Genomic DNA, 17,085 nt, shown 5'->3' on the forward strand with positions numbered 1-17,085 from the left:
TGAGGGCTACTTGGGTTGCTTCCATATTTGTCTACAGTGAATAATGCCACTAATGAACACGGGTGTACAAATATCTCTTTGAGACGTGATTTCAATTCTTTTGGGTATATACCAAGCAGTGGAATTGCCGGGCCGTGTAGTAATTCTATTTTTAATTTTTTGAGGAATTTTCATGCTCTTTTCAGCTGTACCATTTTATATTCCCACCTATAGTGCGCACTGGTTTCAATTTTTCCACATCCTTATCAACACTTGTTATTTTCTCTGTGTGTGTGTGTGTGTGTGTGTGTGTGTGTGTGTAGTAGTAGCTAGTAGCCATCCTAGTGAGTGGTCCAATTTGGCCTATTAATGATCCCTCTGTACATTTTCTATACATTTTCCATATGTCCTTTTCTACTGATTCCAACTTTGCATGGAAGAAAACAAAAATAAATGAAGAAAAAAGAAAATTCTTTCTTCTGACTTTTTGTCATTTCAAGTTCATCCTAAGTGATATACTTTGAGGCAAAGGGTACAGAAAGAGCGTGTGTTTGGGGCTCAGATGGGCCCCAGTCTGTCCGTCCGTCCATGCATCCATCCATCCATCCATCCATCCATCTATTCTCCCTTCCCTCCATCTATCCATGCAGCCATTCATTCATTCACCATTTATCGAGCAACTTAAATGCAGGGCACGATCATAACACAGTGGTACCCTAGATGCCCAGTGCTGTCTGTTTACCATGACGAGGATGCTGGGAGTATCTGTGTTCTGGGAGGTGGGGAGAGATGCGTGGACCCGCCGGGGAGCTGTACTCTGCTTCCTGCCACAGGCTGTGTGTATGTACGGCTGTGCTTCGTGCTGTCTGCTCCCGCTTTTACCCTCCCCATCCAGTCTCATTTGAGGTGCGGCAGGGCCCCAAAGTGAGAGCACTGCGTGGGCTGAGTCAGGAGACTTTGGCCCTGGTCACTCGGCCACTTGCAGCTTTAATGTCTCTGAGCCTCAGTTTCCTTAATGACGAAAGGAAAGTTATAATTCCCGGTCTGCTTGATTCACATGACTTTGGTAGGGAGCAAAGGAAAATGCGGATGAAGACACATCATGAGTAACGGGGTGCTTTAAAATGTTGAAAGAGTAACTGACGCTTTCATCGCACTTATGAGTGCCAGGCACTGTTCTGAGCTTCCTGCCTCTAGTAACTCGTTTAGTTTAATGCTCACAACCACCCTAGGAGAGAGGTACTGTGGATATTTCCACTTTACTGATAAGCAAACTGAGGCACAGAGAGGCTAAGTAACTTGTGGAAGGTCACACAGCCAGCAGTGGCACAACCAGGTTTGCACCGGGCAATGAGTTGCCAGAGCCTGCGCCCTCCAACTGCTGTAGCGTCATGCCTCTGACAGGTATCAGCCATCTTCACTGTTTCTGTCCCTCTCGCATAGCTGGGAAGGGAACACAGCCCCTGGTCTGGAGAGCACAGCGAGCAGGGCCTCCTGTAATTCCCTGTGAGATGAATAGATGGGCATAGATTGTGTCCCTGCCAGCTTTCCACGGTCCGCAGGTGTGCAGGGACGTGGGTAACTCAGACGATGAAACCACACGTACGTGCTAAGAGGAGCCGTGTTAGGTGACTGGATCGCATTTGGGGGAGCGCACTGGCATTCGGCTGCAGATCGTTTGCCTTCCAGACCACTCCAGGGTGAAAGTGCTGATACTCCTGAAAGACCACCGGGCAGGAATGCTGGAGGCTCAGAGGAGCTGCCGACGTGCCTGCAATGTGCCCGCTGACGTGTCGGCACAACTCACAGCAGTGCCAGCCGTTCGGCTCAGCAGAGGAGCTGGGATGCTGTGCTGTGTCTGCACATCCTAGGCGGACGCTTCCCAAGGATAATCAGAGTTTTCATACCAGGTTGGCCCGGGGACCACTGAGCCAGCGTCTCTGACGGATGCCCCGAGGGATGACCTCTGAACCCGGGGATGTTCTCCAGATGCAGTTCCAGCTGAACCAGGGAGATGTGCGTGTTTACGGTGCTGTTTTCTCTTTCTTCCCAGGCAGTGAAGATCGCTTACGACCGGCAGCGTCTTTTCGGAGGAGGCGGCTGGCACGGAGGCCGGGCTACATGAGAAGCGCAGCTGGGCCCCGGATCGGGTTCCTCTCCCCGCCAGTGGGCGCCCTGTTCCGGGCCCAGGGAGGGGCGCGCGGTGAGGAGTCCCACCACGCTGAGTCCAGGGCCGAGCCGTGTGGAGGCCAGTGGCGAGGTCCCTCGGTTGGGAGCCCCGTTCCCAGGAGCACAGCAGCCTTAGCTCTGACCTCCGTGGGCCACCGAGGCCTGGCTCTGGTGGCCGTGAGAGGAAGCCCAGGGCTCCGTGGGACTCAGCCCAGGGCTGGTACCACCCTGCCCAAGAGGCTCCCCGGGGACGCCGGGTGTCCGGGGGAGCTGCCATCCATGGACAGTCACGAGGCCCCAAGCCCTCGCCAGGAAGCAGTCTGGACCAAAGGCTGTCTGTCCCCGGAGGAGGTGAGGGGCACCAGCTGCGGCCGCGGAAGTGGCCCCGAGGCCCCCTCCCCCGCTGCCGGCTCTCAGGATGTCTTCACCTCCAGCTTTAGTTTCATTCGCCTCTCCCTGGGTTCCGCTGGGGAACGGGGAGAAGCAGAAGGCTGCCCGCCATCCAGAGAGGCCGAGGCCCCGCGTCGGAGCCCCGAGGAGACGGAGGCCAAGGCTGCCAGCTTGGACGGAGCCCGCGAGCACCCTCGGGTCCTCTCCTCCCCCTTCGCTCTCAAGGCCCCTCCGGGCCTGGCAGACGCTGCGCAGACCTCGGGGGGCGGCCCCAGGCTGGAGTGTGAGACGCTTCCCTTGTTGGACACGGATGCCACCTCCTCCCGCGCCCCGGACCCCTCGTGGTTTGAGGGCGGCAGCTCGGGGGATGCTCTCCGTTGGGACCCTCTGCTTAGCAAATGCAAGCTGGCACTGTGGCACTGCCTGCAGGGCCAACAGAGGCGGCTGGAGGTGGGTGTCTCCCCAGCCTGTGGGCTGGTGGTGGTCACGGCTCAGATTAGTTCTGGACAGAGGGCAGGAAACAGCACTTCTGGGCTTGCCCAGCTCCCTGCTGGCAGCTCCTCTGGCGGCTGGCTGCAAAAAGATGTTGCCTCCCTGCTGTCTCTTCTCTTTCAGCTTGAACTCGAATCTGTTCTCATTTTCTCTGTCCCTTAGATGCTTAGGTTCGTTGCCTGTTGGGCTGCAGGTCCTCTGCAGTACCTAGCCTGAGCGATGAAGGGTTAGCTCAGCTGAGCTTTGCTTTGAAACAGGGGGTTGGGGCCAGGGAACAGGGGAGATGCAGCTGGCTGGTGTGTGGACAGGGTAGAGGGATATAAACACAGTGTTGCTCTGAACTGGCGGCAAACCAGAGCTGCTTCTGCGTTTACAGCACTCATGTTGTGCTGTAGCCGTGGGAGCTCCTGACATAGAGCCGGGACACTTTGTTTCTGGTTGCTAAACCTCTCAGCCCCTCAGTTTCCTTATTTAGAGCCGATAACACCACACGGGATTGTTCTGTGGTTCAAGTGGGAATGTAAGTGCTTTGGAAATTGGGACAGGACGTATAGATGTCAGTCCTAGCATCATGATGTTGCTGTCCACCCAGTTATCTGAGGGGTGGGTACACCTGGGAGTAGGCAGGGGTGTTCTACGCCGAAGAGTTCCCAGAGAAACCCGGGCGGAGATGCTTTGTGGTGACCCATTGGCTCGTCCTGTTGAAAGACTGTTTCCCTTCTGGGATGTGTGCATGTATATGCGTGCATGTGTATGCGCGCGCGTGTGTGTGGCATGTGTACACGTAAGCAGGGAAGTAGAGCCCATCTCATCAGGATTTGGAAGGAGTACCTGAAAATGGGAGGCTCAGGTGCATTCCCAGCAGCTGATCTCATTCACCCTCGATCCCTTACCTGTGGCCTGATGTTCCTGGCCCCGTCCCTGTTTGTCCTGTCCCAGTCCAGCCATCGATTTGTCACCCAGGGAGACAGTGCAGCTGGGCCAGCGTGGGGGTCTCTGTTCCCAGGTGATGCGTGGAATCTTTGAGCCAGATGGGTTCCGAACTGATGCCACTGTCTTCCCCACCAAACCCGCTCTAACGGGCCTCGCTGTCCATCTGTAATTGTCGATTTGAGTTAATACGATCCATCCAGCTCCTGAGAGGAGCTGCAGCCTCGACACCTCCCTCCACCTTGCTGCCCACCTCTGCTCCACCTCCAAGCTAACCCGCTCTCGCAGTCACGGCCACGGCCCCTGCCTGGTTCAAAGCCTTATCTTGCACTTGGGTCCTGCAACGGGTTCCTGATGTAGTTACCTTCCTCCAGTGTCTCTCTTCCCCAGGTCATCCTCCGCGTGGCCAGCAGCGTTATCTTCGGGAACACTGCTGGGATGGCGTCATTCCTTCGCTTAAAGCCTTGGGTGGTTTGTTGCTTCTCTCGGACGGTCTCCAGATTCCTCATCCTCACAATTGAGACCTTTCCCGACCTGCTCCAGCTGCCTGGCTCTCCAGATGCCTTACTGCTGCCGGCTCAGCCACGGGGGGCTGCTTCCTGTTCCCGTGCCTCTGGCCTCTGCCCGGAATGACCTTCCTGCACTGTGCCACCTGCCCAGCTCTCCTTTTCCCTTCTGGTGTGACTTCGAAGCCACTTCCATGTGAGACCTCTCTTACCGCCCGAGACCAAATGATTCCCTCCATTCTCTTCCGTTCCCACAGCCCTTTGCACGTGCCCCGTTACAGCACTCGTCACGTCAATAATCCTTTGTTTGGCGTCCAAGTTCCTCACTTGACCATGAGCTCCTTGGCTACAGGTCACTTTACTGAGACATTTTTGGATGCCTGATGCTTCGATACTGCCTGGTGCTTGATTAACTTTTAGTTTTAGTGAAATAATTTATCTTGCTAAGATGGGACACAGGTATCTAATTGACAGATTTCTTGGATTGACTGTCAGAGGCATAAGGAGAGATGCTGAGAGCTGCACATACAAGGATCCAGACACTCAGTGGAGGTTTGCACCATTGTGCTTTTCAGACTCTAAATGCCAGTTTCCTACACTTTAGTTCTGTGAGCTTTAAAAAAAAAAATCTCGGCAACATATCTGCATTTCTCTGTTTCAAAAATCCAAGTTCTGACCCAAGTCAAGCAAAAGTAGAATGCGGTTATGAAGACTAGCTTCCCTACCTCCCAAATAACTAAACAAACAGAAACTTGCCTGGCAATGGGTCCGCTGCCGTCAGTTCACGAGATCCGGCCCCCTGGGTTTTGGCGGTACCAATAGTTTTTCCCTTCCTTTTAACTCTTCTTACCCAGATGTAGATCGTGTCCTCCTGTGAACCTAGGAGTTTTGGTAAATTGGAGTCTGTGAAACCCTGAGTAGATGTGCTCTCTGGGGGCCCAGCTGTGCCACGGGTTCACCATGCCAGTCTCTGCACTAGCGAGACACTGGGGGGCCCGGGAGCTGGAATTCCAGGGTCTGTGGCTGGGGAGAACCACCTTGACTCACCTTTTGGATTTCATGATTTTTAGTTTTAAAAAGAAATAAAACCCACCCTAGATATAGCTCTTCTTTTCTCCTTGATAGCCCACATGCAGCTTTTCAAAATGAATAATTGGTCATAACCCACTGCAGAGTTATTTTGTGGGGTCTTGGTTACTGCTGGGTCACCCGTGGGCTCGCACTCCTGGCAGGCTGGTGGGACTGCCTGGGTGGGAGCCCAGTGCTTTCCTTTCCTTGCTGTGTGACCTGAAGTCATTTGCTTCACTGTTCTGTGCCTCAAGACACTCTTGTAGAGGGTGGAGGTAACCACAGCCCCTACCTCATTAGATCGTCGTGAGGATTAAAGTGCCCGTCCATGTGCAGGGCTTCAGACCGGTTCTGGTACCTAGCAAGAAACCAGAATATTGCTCATTATTAACATTAGAGAAATAGCTCAGCTTAGGAGAATTTGAATTCTAATTTGAATTAATTCAAATTTGAATTCTCCTAATTCAGATTAGGAGAATTTGAATTCAAAAAAGAATTCAGTCATCTCCCCACAGTTCAAATTAAACTCGTATCTTGTCTCGAATGGTAGGCTCTGGACACAGTTTATCTGTTGTTTAAGTATCTTTGTTTATGGTCATCCAGCACCTGGACAGCGAGAAACATGATGCTGTTTCCAGTGATTTGAATGTCTGATGTGTGGAAGAGGGATGACCTTGCTTCAGCGCAGTGGGAGTGACAGAAGGGACTCGGGCCAGGGTGTAGGACTAACAGGAAGACAGATTTTGCTTCAGGTGGAGGAAGAGGTGGAGTTGTGTGTGATGAGGGAGACCTTGCTTTTTCCATCATGTTTGTGCGGAGACCCCAGATTGCTCATTTGGGCTACAGGACTGGGGAGAGGGTTGGGCTCTTCCAAAAGATCCCTTGAAAGATGGGGATTCTAGTGTTCCGGCACCTTTCAGATATTCTACTTCCTTCACCCCCTTTCCCCTCTCCTTAAGTAAAAATGCAAATCTCAGGAATTTGAGTTTTAGCTCCTTTTAAATACAGTCCATCCTCCATATTCGCGGATTCTGTATTTGGGAATTCACTTGCTCAGATTTATCGAAGACCAAAGTCAGTGCTCACTGTGCTTTGCTGGTCGTTTGTGGACATGGACAGAATGGCTAAAAATTTGAGCCACCCGACATGCAGTTTCTAGTTGAGGTCTTGTTTCAGCTCTGACTGTAAACTAGTGTCCGTTTGGTGGACTGTTTTTTTTTCACATCTTTATTGGAGTACAGTTGCATTACAGTGGTGTGTTAGTTTCTGCTGTACAACAAAGTGAATCAGCTACACGTATACATATATCCCCATATCTCCTCCCTCTTGCGTCTCCCTCCCACCCTCCCTATCCCACCCCTCTAGGTGGTCACAAAGCACCGAGCTGATGCCCCTGTGCTATGCGGCTGCTTCCCACTAGCTATCTGTTTTACATTTGGTAGTGTATATATGTCCATGCTACTCTCTCACTTTGTCCCAGCTCACCCTTCCCCCTCCTCGTGTCCTCAAGTCCCTTCTCTATGTCTGCGTCTGTATTCCTGTCCTGCCACTAGGTTCATCAGTACCACTTTTTTAGATTCCGTATATATGCGTTAGCATACCATATTTGTTTTTTCTCTTTCTGTCTTAACTTCACTCTGTATGACAGACTTTACGTCCATCCACTTCACTACAAATAACTCAATTTCTTTCCTTTTTATGGCTGAGTAATATTCCATTGTATATATGTGCCACATCTTCTTTATCCAGTCATCTGTCGATGGACATTTAGGTTGCTTCCATGTCCTGGCTATTGTAAATAGTGGTGCAATGAACATTGTGGTATATGACTCTTTTTGAATTATGGTTTTCTCTGGGTATATGCCCAGTAGTGGGATTGCTGGGTCGTATGGTAGTTCTATTTTTAGTTTTTTTTCCTTTCTATTTTTAGTTTTTTAAGGAACCTCTATACTGTTCTCCATAGTGGCTGTATCAGTTTACATTCTCACCAACAGTGCAGGAGGGTTCCCTTTTCTCTGGTGGCCTTTTTTTTTCACATTTGGTAAAAAGTTTTTTAAAAAAATTTATTTGTTTTTATTGGAGTCTAGTTGATTTACAATTTCGTGTTAGTTTCAGGTGAGCAGCAAAGTGATTCCGGTTTTGTTTTTTGTTTTTGGTTTTTTTTGCGGTACGCGGGCCTCTCACTGTTGTGGCCTCTCCCGTTGCGCAGCACAGGCTCCGGACGCGCAGGCTCAGCGGCCATGGCTCACGGGCCCAGCCGCTCCGCGGCATGTGGGATCTTCCCGGACCGGGGCACGAACCCGTGTCCCCTGCATCGGCAGGTGGACTCCCAACCACTGCACCACCAGGGAAGCCCCGAAATCAGAACTTTTAAATGTTTAAACTTCATGTTTGTTCGTCCCACATTCCTCATTACCCCTCTGACCTCACTTCCTACAATTTCCCCTTTAACCAAGCCTTTCCAGGCCCGGTGGCCTCCTGCTCTGCTTCGCTGAGCCCAGAGCACTGCTGCCTGGAGCCTTTGTGCCAGCTCCTCTCTCTCTTGGAACGTGTTTCTCCCGGAGAGCCTCACGGGTCACTCCCTAACCACGTATATGCATCTTTGCTCAGATGTCACCTTCTCAATGAGATTTTACTGACAATCGCAACCCCACCGTCTGCCAGCATTCCTGACCCCCCTGACGTGGTTCGACTTTTTCCTTCTTTCATAATGCTAATCCATTTCTAAGGCTCCATAAAACTTACTTATTATGTTTATTTTTTTGCCTTCCTACATGAAATTGTAAAGCTAGAGGGCTAAGAATTTCGTGCAGTTATCTGCAACCCCTCAAACAATGCCTGACACTTAGAGTAAATATTTGCTAAATGGCTCGGATCTTGTGCATAAGTACAAGTACAGGTGACGACGCCCAGAGAGAGGAAGGACTTTATACATGGACTGGTGGGGGTGACACCTGAGCCAGGTGTGGAAGGAGAGGTAGGTGTGAGCTGGCAAAGGATGGGAGGAAGCAGGTTTTCAGGGAGCAAGCTTAAATCCACTCATCCATAGACTAAGAATCTCCCTGCAGAAAATCCCGGGGCCTCCTGTTGAGAAGAGAAATAATTACAAATGAACACGTTGGTGATTCTCAGACAAGTGATGGGATCGTTGAGTCCGCATGCGTGTTAAGTCAGACAGTGCCCTTTTCTGTAATGGAAGGGGTGTGAACCGTGGGACGTCTTTGGTAGAGTCCTTCTTTTCATTCTTGCCACGCCCTCAGGACACGCTGTCGAGTTGAAGTTCATGCTTTTCTTCTCTTGATCTCTCTTCTAACGTTGGTGTGTTTACTTCCATAATTTTAATGTGGTGTTTTGAACAGGAACCATTTGGTCAGGTCAGGAAATTAGTATTCCTTTTTGTTATGCATTTTTCACACAGGTAAGGGTACAGCGTGATGTTTTTGTTTAAAATAACATTCTAACTCTTTTTGTGGATTTTATGCTCCAATTACACTTTTTGTCTATAACTTTTTTTGGAGAAACAAATGCATCTGGCATCGAAAAAACGTACATTTGTGGTTCTTTTTTTAAAGGAGAATAAAGTGGTTCAGCTTCGAAATAGTTTCTAAGTGTTCTTAGCTTTAGCAAAATAAGTTTGCGTGAATGCGATTGTAATTTGGTTTTCATTTTTTCCCCCTTCAAACCAACATAGGTAAAATCCTTAAGATTAAAGCTTCAGAAACTTCAAGAAAAAGCGGTTGAGGAAGATGATTATGATAAGGGTGAGTTTTACTTTGCTTATTGATTCTTTCTTCCTTTTTTCCATAATGTCCAATTTCTCTTTCCCTCCTTACTTACCCCTATCCTCCACACCCCAGATGAATCACGTACTCTGTTCCTTTGATCACCTCCACTCAGTAACAGTTGACTATTTTCCAACACTGTTATTTTGTGGATTTCGAAGCACTTGATGAGCAATAATCCTTTGGGTCCTAAGTATAACTTTATTGATTGTCCAGAAACACTCTGAGTACTGGCACAATATAAGTTATATTAACTCATCATCTATCTGCCTAAGGTGTGATATACCTAAACGTTATTCACGCATCAGAAAATGTTTGTTGAGCACCTACTGTGTGCTCGGCACTGTGGAAGGAATAGGAGAGTGAGGTGGACGCAGTATCTGACCTCGGGATGCCTGTGGGTATGAGCCCTCGTGGAGCTTTCTGACTTCATGGTCTCGGGGACCAGGTGTAGGAGATGGGATGAGCTCAAGAGATGATGCCAGGCTGTGCCAGTGGGCACGAATGTATCCAAATGCCCGTGTAGATGGCCTGAAGTAGCCAAGCTGGAAAGGAGAAGTCATAACATGACGACGGAAGAGCTGGTCAGAAGCCCGAAAAAACAGAATGAGACACCCAAACAGGAGTTGGGTCATAGCAGACGAGGGCAGTCACGGCAGCCGAGGGGACACAGGGTGCGCTGTGTTCAAGGGCAGGTCGCAGGTATGGTTGGCTTGGGAAGGATCTTAAGGATGCAGGTGCCGACTGCAATATCTCACACCCATGTCTGCTGGGTCAGGGGAAAAGAGAGGGCCTAAAAGGACTCCCAGCTTCCCCCAGCCACTCATGAACTTGAGGTAGACTGCCGGTGATAACCAAGCTTAGCACACCGACGTTTGGTCTGGAAATGATGTAGATCTAGGGGTCCCCAGGAAGCTGGGTAGCCTTGAGGCTTGGTCTTCAACCTCATGGGCCCATATTCTGGTTTCCCAGGGGATTTGTCACAGACCATTAGGAAATGGGGCGCTACAGGAATGGGGTGAGCGACTTCCACAAGGAGGGTGCAAATCCTATTCTAGGAGACATCCAGAGCTCTTGCTGTCTGGAGTCCTCATACACCATTGGGGTGGGGCGTAGAGAGTGATGGGGGGTGGGAGGAAGGAGAGGAATTTGGGGATGGAGGCGGAACTCTGTAAACTCTGCCACTTCTCTTTGACAGGCCGTTTCGATTTCAGAATGAGGCCAGATGGAGGGTGAGGGGTGCGGGAGAGGAAGCAGGTCCGAGGCTTGGGGAAGTAGCCCGTTCCCCTCGCCCAGCTGTAGACCAAGAGCAGATGAGCTGTTCCTGGACCAGGGTGCCTCTGGGGGCTTCTGTCTCCGGAAGACAATTACACCTCGGTTTTGAGGCTCCCAGCTGTGGCACACGTTTATTTTCTCTTCCACGGGCTGAGTCTTGGTTCCTTTAACAACACGGCTCTCTCTGTAACACACAAAGCTTCTGACACAGGTGGAAAACCACGCCCTCTTTTTCTGATCAAGAAAAACTTGGACATTCTGGACGTGGTTCTCTCGACGGGCTTCATGAAATGAAGGCCTCACTTCTTTAGTCTTTTCTCCAAATATCTCTGAAACACCTCAGGGGACGAGGTTGAATGGGACACACCTCACAGGGAAGCTAAAAGAATAAAGGCACCTTTATCCAGTGTTTCTGCCTATCTTTTTTCCTTGTTTGTATGTCACTGTGTACCGAAGGAAAAGTTTTGGGGTAGGCCCAGCATTCTGTACTTTCCCAAGCCTTCCAGGTGATTGGGGTGCACGTTGACATTTGGGCAAACGCTGGTGTAGGACTTTCCTCCATGGAGAATCAGGCCTGTGGTACAGTGGCCAGCTGAGTCCGGCAGGTGGGGTTCAGTCCATGGGCCTTGTCCCTCCTGGTGGAGGTGTATCTAGGCCCTAAGGGGTGAGTAGGATATGCTGGAAGGGCATTTTACAGAAGGGCCAAGAGCTGGAAGAGCCACCACTGCTCTAAGCCCCCATCCCAAAGTCTGCTTGCCTTGAAAGGAGATTTGAAACGGGCTATTGTCTGAAACGGATCGCTGCAGGGCCCAGTGCATGGGCATGAACTAGCACATAGTAGGTGATCAATAAATTCTCGTAAACTGATCGCTATGGCATTAGGGAAGCTTGGACAGCATTGAGGTGGAGAGCTTGTTGTCACAAGATTTGTTGAGATAGGATTTGAATACAATTTCCTTTCTCCTCTAGTTTATGCAGGGTTACTAATAAACATTTTCAGAGTTGCTGAGAATTTCTTGCCACTCAGCATTTAGTCTTCGTGTGAGCTCCCTTCTTTTTCTGTTAGCAGCAGCTGTGCAGCTGTGCTCTGTCTCTGGGGACGGCGTCTGCTGGTGTCCATGAGGTTAGCCAGTAGCATCTAGAGGGTGACCTTATCCCCTTGGGTTTTTTTTTGCTTTTCTCTCTTTCTTTCTAGATTCACTCATAAAAATGACTTTGTGTTCCAGAGCAAGGAGCCATAAGCCCAGAATAGGAAGTTCCGTGTTTTATCTCATTAAAGGGCTGGCAGAGTTACCCGCTGATGCCTTGTGGGGAAACCTTCTCAGGCCTCTAATACATCTCTCTCTCACTAGGGAAGGAAGATTAATATTTCCTTATATTCTTGCATAAAGCTGGGAGGGCTTGGGAGAAAAAGAATGTTGCTATTTGGTATGTGCTTAGGGTCTTTCTCCTAGAGGCTCAAAATGCTCATCGGTTTCAGCGCATTACTGCTTATCCCATGTCCACTGGGGGGCAAGGATGAGACCTCAGAGTCCCACAGTGGGAGACACAGCCGTCCAGAGATGGGGGAGGAGCGACCAGGGTCTGTGATGTGCTGGGAGGGAGAAAAGCAGAGCGTGGACCATGATTTTCTTTCTTTCTTTCCCTCCCTCCCTCCCTTCCTTTCTTTCACCTTAAAAAAATGTTTTTTAATCTTTTTTTTTTAAACTTTTAATTTTATGTCGGAGTAGAGCCGATTAACAATGTTTTGATAGTCTCAGGTGCACAGCAGAGTGACTCAGCCATACACGAATGTGTATCTAATCTCCTCCAAACTGCCCTCCCATCCAGGCTGCCACATAACATTGAGCAGAGTTCCCTCTGCTATACAGTAGGTCCTTGTTGGTTATCCATTTTATTGAATAAATATAGCAGTATGTGCATGTCAATCCCAAACTCCCTAACTATCCCTTCCCTCCACCCTTCCCTGCTGGTTGCCGTAAATTCACTCTCTAAGTCTGTGATGGACCACGGATTTCAATATGGTTACTGTCCTAGCTGTTCCTGCGTGATCTGTGGCCTCTCACACGCCCTGGCCTCCCGTGTCCCCCAGTGACTGTGTCCGCTACCCGCGGCGCAGAGCTGGCCTTCCTGCTTGTCTAGACTTTCCTTCTTGGAGTGAAGAATGGCCAGCACTGCCTTCCTTTCTCTCTCCTTGTCTCAACCAATAGTCATTGTGACAAAACTCTAGCACAATAAAAATGTGAGGCGTTGAGAGAAAAATGATCACAGCAGAGGCCAAGCATGAAACTGCTAGAAAGCGGCCGGTTCTTGTCTAGGTTGCCATCATTTTCTTTTTTTTTCTGAATTCTTTCTTTAGCAAGATTTCTCTATCCACAGTGGCTCTTCGGTGAGTGTGCAGATTATCGAAGCCAACACCCCTTCTTTCACGGGCACCCCACTCTGAATGTCCTCCCGGGGCTTCCTGAAGTTTAATGCCTTCCCGTCTCAGAACTCAGACGTGACTGAGCACAGCGAAAACCCCCGGATTCCTTTTCACTGCATTTCATCTGAGCCTAGGAAGCAGAAAACAAGCTTGAGTAGAATCTGGTCATTTTTATACCTGCAGGACAGCAGAGTCAGTGGGAGGCGGGTACCATGCTGGGGTCCCCAGAGCAGAAATGTGACTCTCGGCAGCCCGTACTGTTTTTTGTGTTCTGACTTGAAAAGAGCTGCCCTGAACTCCGATGTGAATGTGGGTGCAGCGTCTGTCCGCAGCCTCCTGCCCACACCGTTCCCTCCTCTCCCCACCTCCCAGGGTCTGGAAACATCAACCTTCTGGCACGTTATCCACAGGGCTTACCCTCCGTTGCTCTGAGGGGTGCTTGTAATGTCTCCCCTTGTCCTGGGATGACAGGGCTTCCATTAAACACACAGACAGAAGCTCAAATCTCAAGTAGGTGTTACTCAACTGATTGTACCCTTATCACTTGTGAAAAATGCCACAAGAAATATCCAAGTCACCATCAACTGAGACCTTGGCCAGTTCCCGGGAGGAGGTGTCACCACCCTCGTTGTCAGGCGAGGCCATGGGAGCTGCTCAGAGAGGACCAGCGTGTGCTCCGGCCGTCCTTCTCCTTGGCCTCTGGCCTCGCTGGGTCTAAAGCCTCTTGCATCCCAACGTGGAAAACAGCTTTGTAGGAGCTGTGGGGATAAAACCTAGCTAGGAAGGTTTTGGATTCTGGAAACTCTTATTTATGTGACCACTAGGGAAGGGACAGATGAGGGCTCCACGCTGGGGATGAATCAGGAAAACGGTCCGTGATTTTCTCTAAAGCCATTAGGTTATGAGGAGCCGAGCACTCGCGTTAACTCAGTGCTGATCTCTAGCATCATTCTCACAAGAATGAAAGCTTGTGTGTCTGCCTCCTATTTTAGGTAAAAATTTAAAAGTTGGGAGACAGGCGAAACGTAAAAACAAACGCCGCAGAATGAGCATATGTACAGTATGCCATTTACACCCCTTGGTTGCATTGTCTTTGGGTCTTTTCCTCTTTACAGGAGAATCTCTGATTCTGTGAGCTAAGGGCGGAGATCTCAGCCAATGGTGGCTTTTAGCATCACCGTGTGTGCAGGTTTGTGTGCTGGCATTTTTCACGCGTGCTAAGGGTGCGCAGTTATGTAACACCTATTTGGGATTGGAGCTGGATAAACCCAGAGGGCTTCTCTACATGTGATATCTATCCCTTTCATTTGTAGCAGATTAAAGCATGATTTCAGCGTGATGCCGTTTCTTCCCCGTGTTCCAGCTGGGTGCACACCCCGCTCTTTCTGCGTTGGTGTTAAGTGTGGGATGTTAGACCCCCTGGTGCTCTGGGGGTAGAAGCACAGGGGAGCGGATGTCCCTCTTCGTGACCGCATCACAGGTCTCCAGGTGGCCTCTGCTTTGCTTCCCCAGTCGTGAGGAAATTGGTCTGCCCTGCGAGGGTCACGTGGGGTGTGGTCACGGTCATTATTCGTGATGAAACCTGACAGCTCCAAGTTAGCCGTGCTGCTGAATACCAAACACCAAGACAAAAAAAAATCTCTTTTTCCTCCTCCTCTGTCTAATTAGTTGGAACTTGGACACACTTTCTTGCGGGCTGAACTGCAGCACTTTTTAAACCGGTGTTAGTAGGTGGTTGTGTTGATAGTGGACACGTCTTCGTCTCTCTCTGTGTACGTGCCTGAGGCTCTGCAGGTGACACCAGTCTCTCAAGCTGGAGAGTCTGTGATGCAGCAGGACGGCAGGCAGGAAGTTCCTCCTGTGCTGAAGCTGCTCCCACAGGTTTTCTGTGTTCCTGCCTCTCTCCCAGAGTGGCTGACAGGCTGGCTGGGATCCCAGGACAACAGGCTCACCTGCGGGAATGCTCCATCTGGGTCCAAGGAGCTCAGCTGCTCTACAGGTGGCCATACAGGACAAGGCAGTGACTTAGATTATCTGGGGCCAGCTCACTGGGGTACAGTGATCACCACTCCTGTAAGGGCATTCAGGACTGTAGAAATGTCAACAATTTCACTTTTTCAAGTGAAATTGAAACTTCAGCTGTTTTCAAGGAGCATTTCCCTTCTGTCTGCCAACTGTGAAGTAGCCAACACACCTGGAAGGGATGTGTCTGTGATTGGGGCAAAAGCCTAAACAGGACTGAATCTTCCCACTACAATGATTTCAGGTCCAAACTCTGTTTTCAGTACAGATGGTTGACTTTCCTTTAGCAGGAGGAATGTGCTAGTTGCTTGGGCTGCCATAACAAAGCACCACAAGACTGGGCGGCTTAAACGACAGACATTTACTTCTCACAGTTCTAGAGGCTGGAAGTCCAAGATCAAGGTGCAGGCAGGGTTGGTTCCTTCTGAGGCCTCTCTCCTTGGTGTGTAGATGGCCTCACATGGTCTTCCCTTTGTATGTGTCTCTGTCCTAATCTCTTCCTCTTATAAGGACACCAGTCATATTAGAGTAAGGCCCACCCTAATGACTTCATTTTATGTAAGACCCTGTCTCTAAATACAGCCACATTCTGAGGTCTTGGAGGTTAGGATTTCAAAATATAAATTTTGGGAACACACAATTAAGCCCATAATGAGAGGCCTAATGGACTTAGGGCAGAGTTAAATACTAAACACATACAGGTATTTCTACAAACGTTTGAATACTTTGGTTTGACCACTCTGTGGTCACATGTAGACATTTGATAGAAAAGTTTAAAAAAAGGGGAAATTCTGTGACTTGAGTAAGTGGGTTGACTATTCCTTTCCCTGCGCACAAAGGAGCCTGGCTGTTACTGGCATCTTGTTTTGTCCAAAACTCCACAGCAAGTTAAGAGCAGAGCCTGGCTCTTAAGCCAGTACTTCATGTACATCACTCTTTCACATGAACAACTATTTACTGAATATTTGCCAGGTTTTCCAGGCTGTGGTGAACCAACAGGTGTGTAAGAGATGACCTCCCCTCAAGGAATGTGAGCTTAGTTGGGATAAACAATATGTATATAAATATGTGAAAGTTCAGTTAACATTAGAATTGTTTTTTTTTGTTTTGTTTTGTTTTTGCATGAGGACCTCTGCTTTCAAGAGGAAGAGACCCAATTTAAACTAGTGCCAGAAGAAAAGAGGGTGGGATGACTGGGGTCGGGGGATCAAGGGTGTTAGGACCCTCACTTTTCTCTCTGTTGTTTGACTTATTCTCTCAAAACACTTGTTTCACTTATCTGTTGCTTCATGTGGTAGGCTGAAACATGGACCCCTCTAAAAGACAGCCACATCTTAGTCCCTGGAATTTGTAGGTATTACCTTATTTGGAAAAGGGTTTTTGCAGATATGATTAAGTTAAGGATCTTGAGATGAGGAGATTATCCTGGATTATTTGGGTGGGCCTTAAATGCCATAACATGTGTCCTAATGAGAGTGAGGCAGAGGGAGATTAGACAAACAGAAGATGAGGAGGTGATGTGACCACAAGCCAAGGAATGCTGGCTGTTGCTGGAAGTTGGAAGAGGCAAAAATAATTTGAAAAAGTACCTAAACAGATGGACCACTACAGCTTTCAACCATAAAAAAGCCCCGCAAACCCAGAAAACCATAGGGAAGGAGGAGAAGCTAATTTCTAGAGTTACCACATTATTTAATATGTTACCAAATATTTAAATGTCTAATTTTCAACAAAATATCAAAAGGCATACAAAGAAATAGGAATACATGGCCCATTGAAAGAGATAAAATAAATGGACAGAAACCATTCCTGAGAAAGCCCAGGCATTGGATTTGTTAGCTAAAAATTTAAAGCAGTTATTGTAATGATGTCCAAAGAGCTAAAGGAAACATGGACATAGAACTAAAGGAAATCAGAAAAATGATGTACAAACAAAATGAGGATATCAGTAAAGAGATAGATATTATAACAAGGAATGAAATAAATTCTGGAGCAGAAGAGTATAATAAAATGGATATTCACTAGATAGGTTCAGCAGAAGAGTTGA

The 17,085-nt window shown here is 48.9% G+C and overlaps 1 protein-coding gene across 2 annotated transcripts in view; it reads left to right on the forward strand.

The window, feature by feature from the left end:
• The window catches only part of DISC1 (DISC1 scaffold protein), a 352,385-nt gene that overhangs the window by 53,536 nt on the left and 281,764 nt on the right, over nt 1–17,085 (forward strand). For both annotated transcript variants that reach the window (XM_049696800.1, XM_004281592.3), the window contains exons 2-3: nt 2,033–2,988; nt 9,226–9,295. In XM_049696800.1, the coding sequence (XP_049552757.1) occupies nt 2,033–2,988; nt 9,226–9,295 (1,026 nt within the window). The remainder of the gene's footprint in view (nt 1–2,032; nt 2,989–9,225; nt 9,296–17,085) is intronic.

Source organism: Orcinus orca, chromosome 14, assembly GCF_937001465.1.
Source record: "Orcinus orca chromosome 14, mOrcOrc1.1, whole genome shotgun sequence".
NCBI classification, from domain to species: domain Eukaryota; kingdom Metazoa; phylum Chordata; class Mammalia; order Artiodactyla; family Delphinidae; genus Orcinus; species Orcinus orca.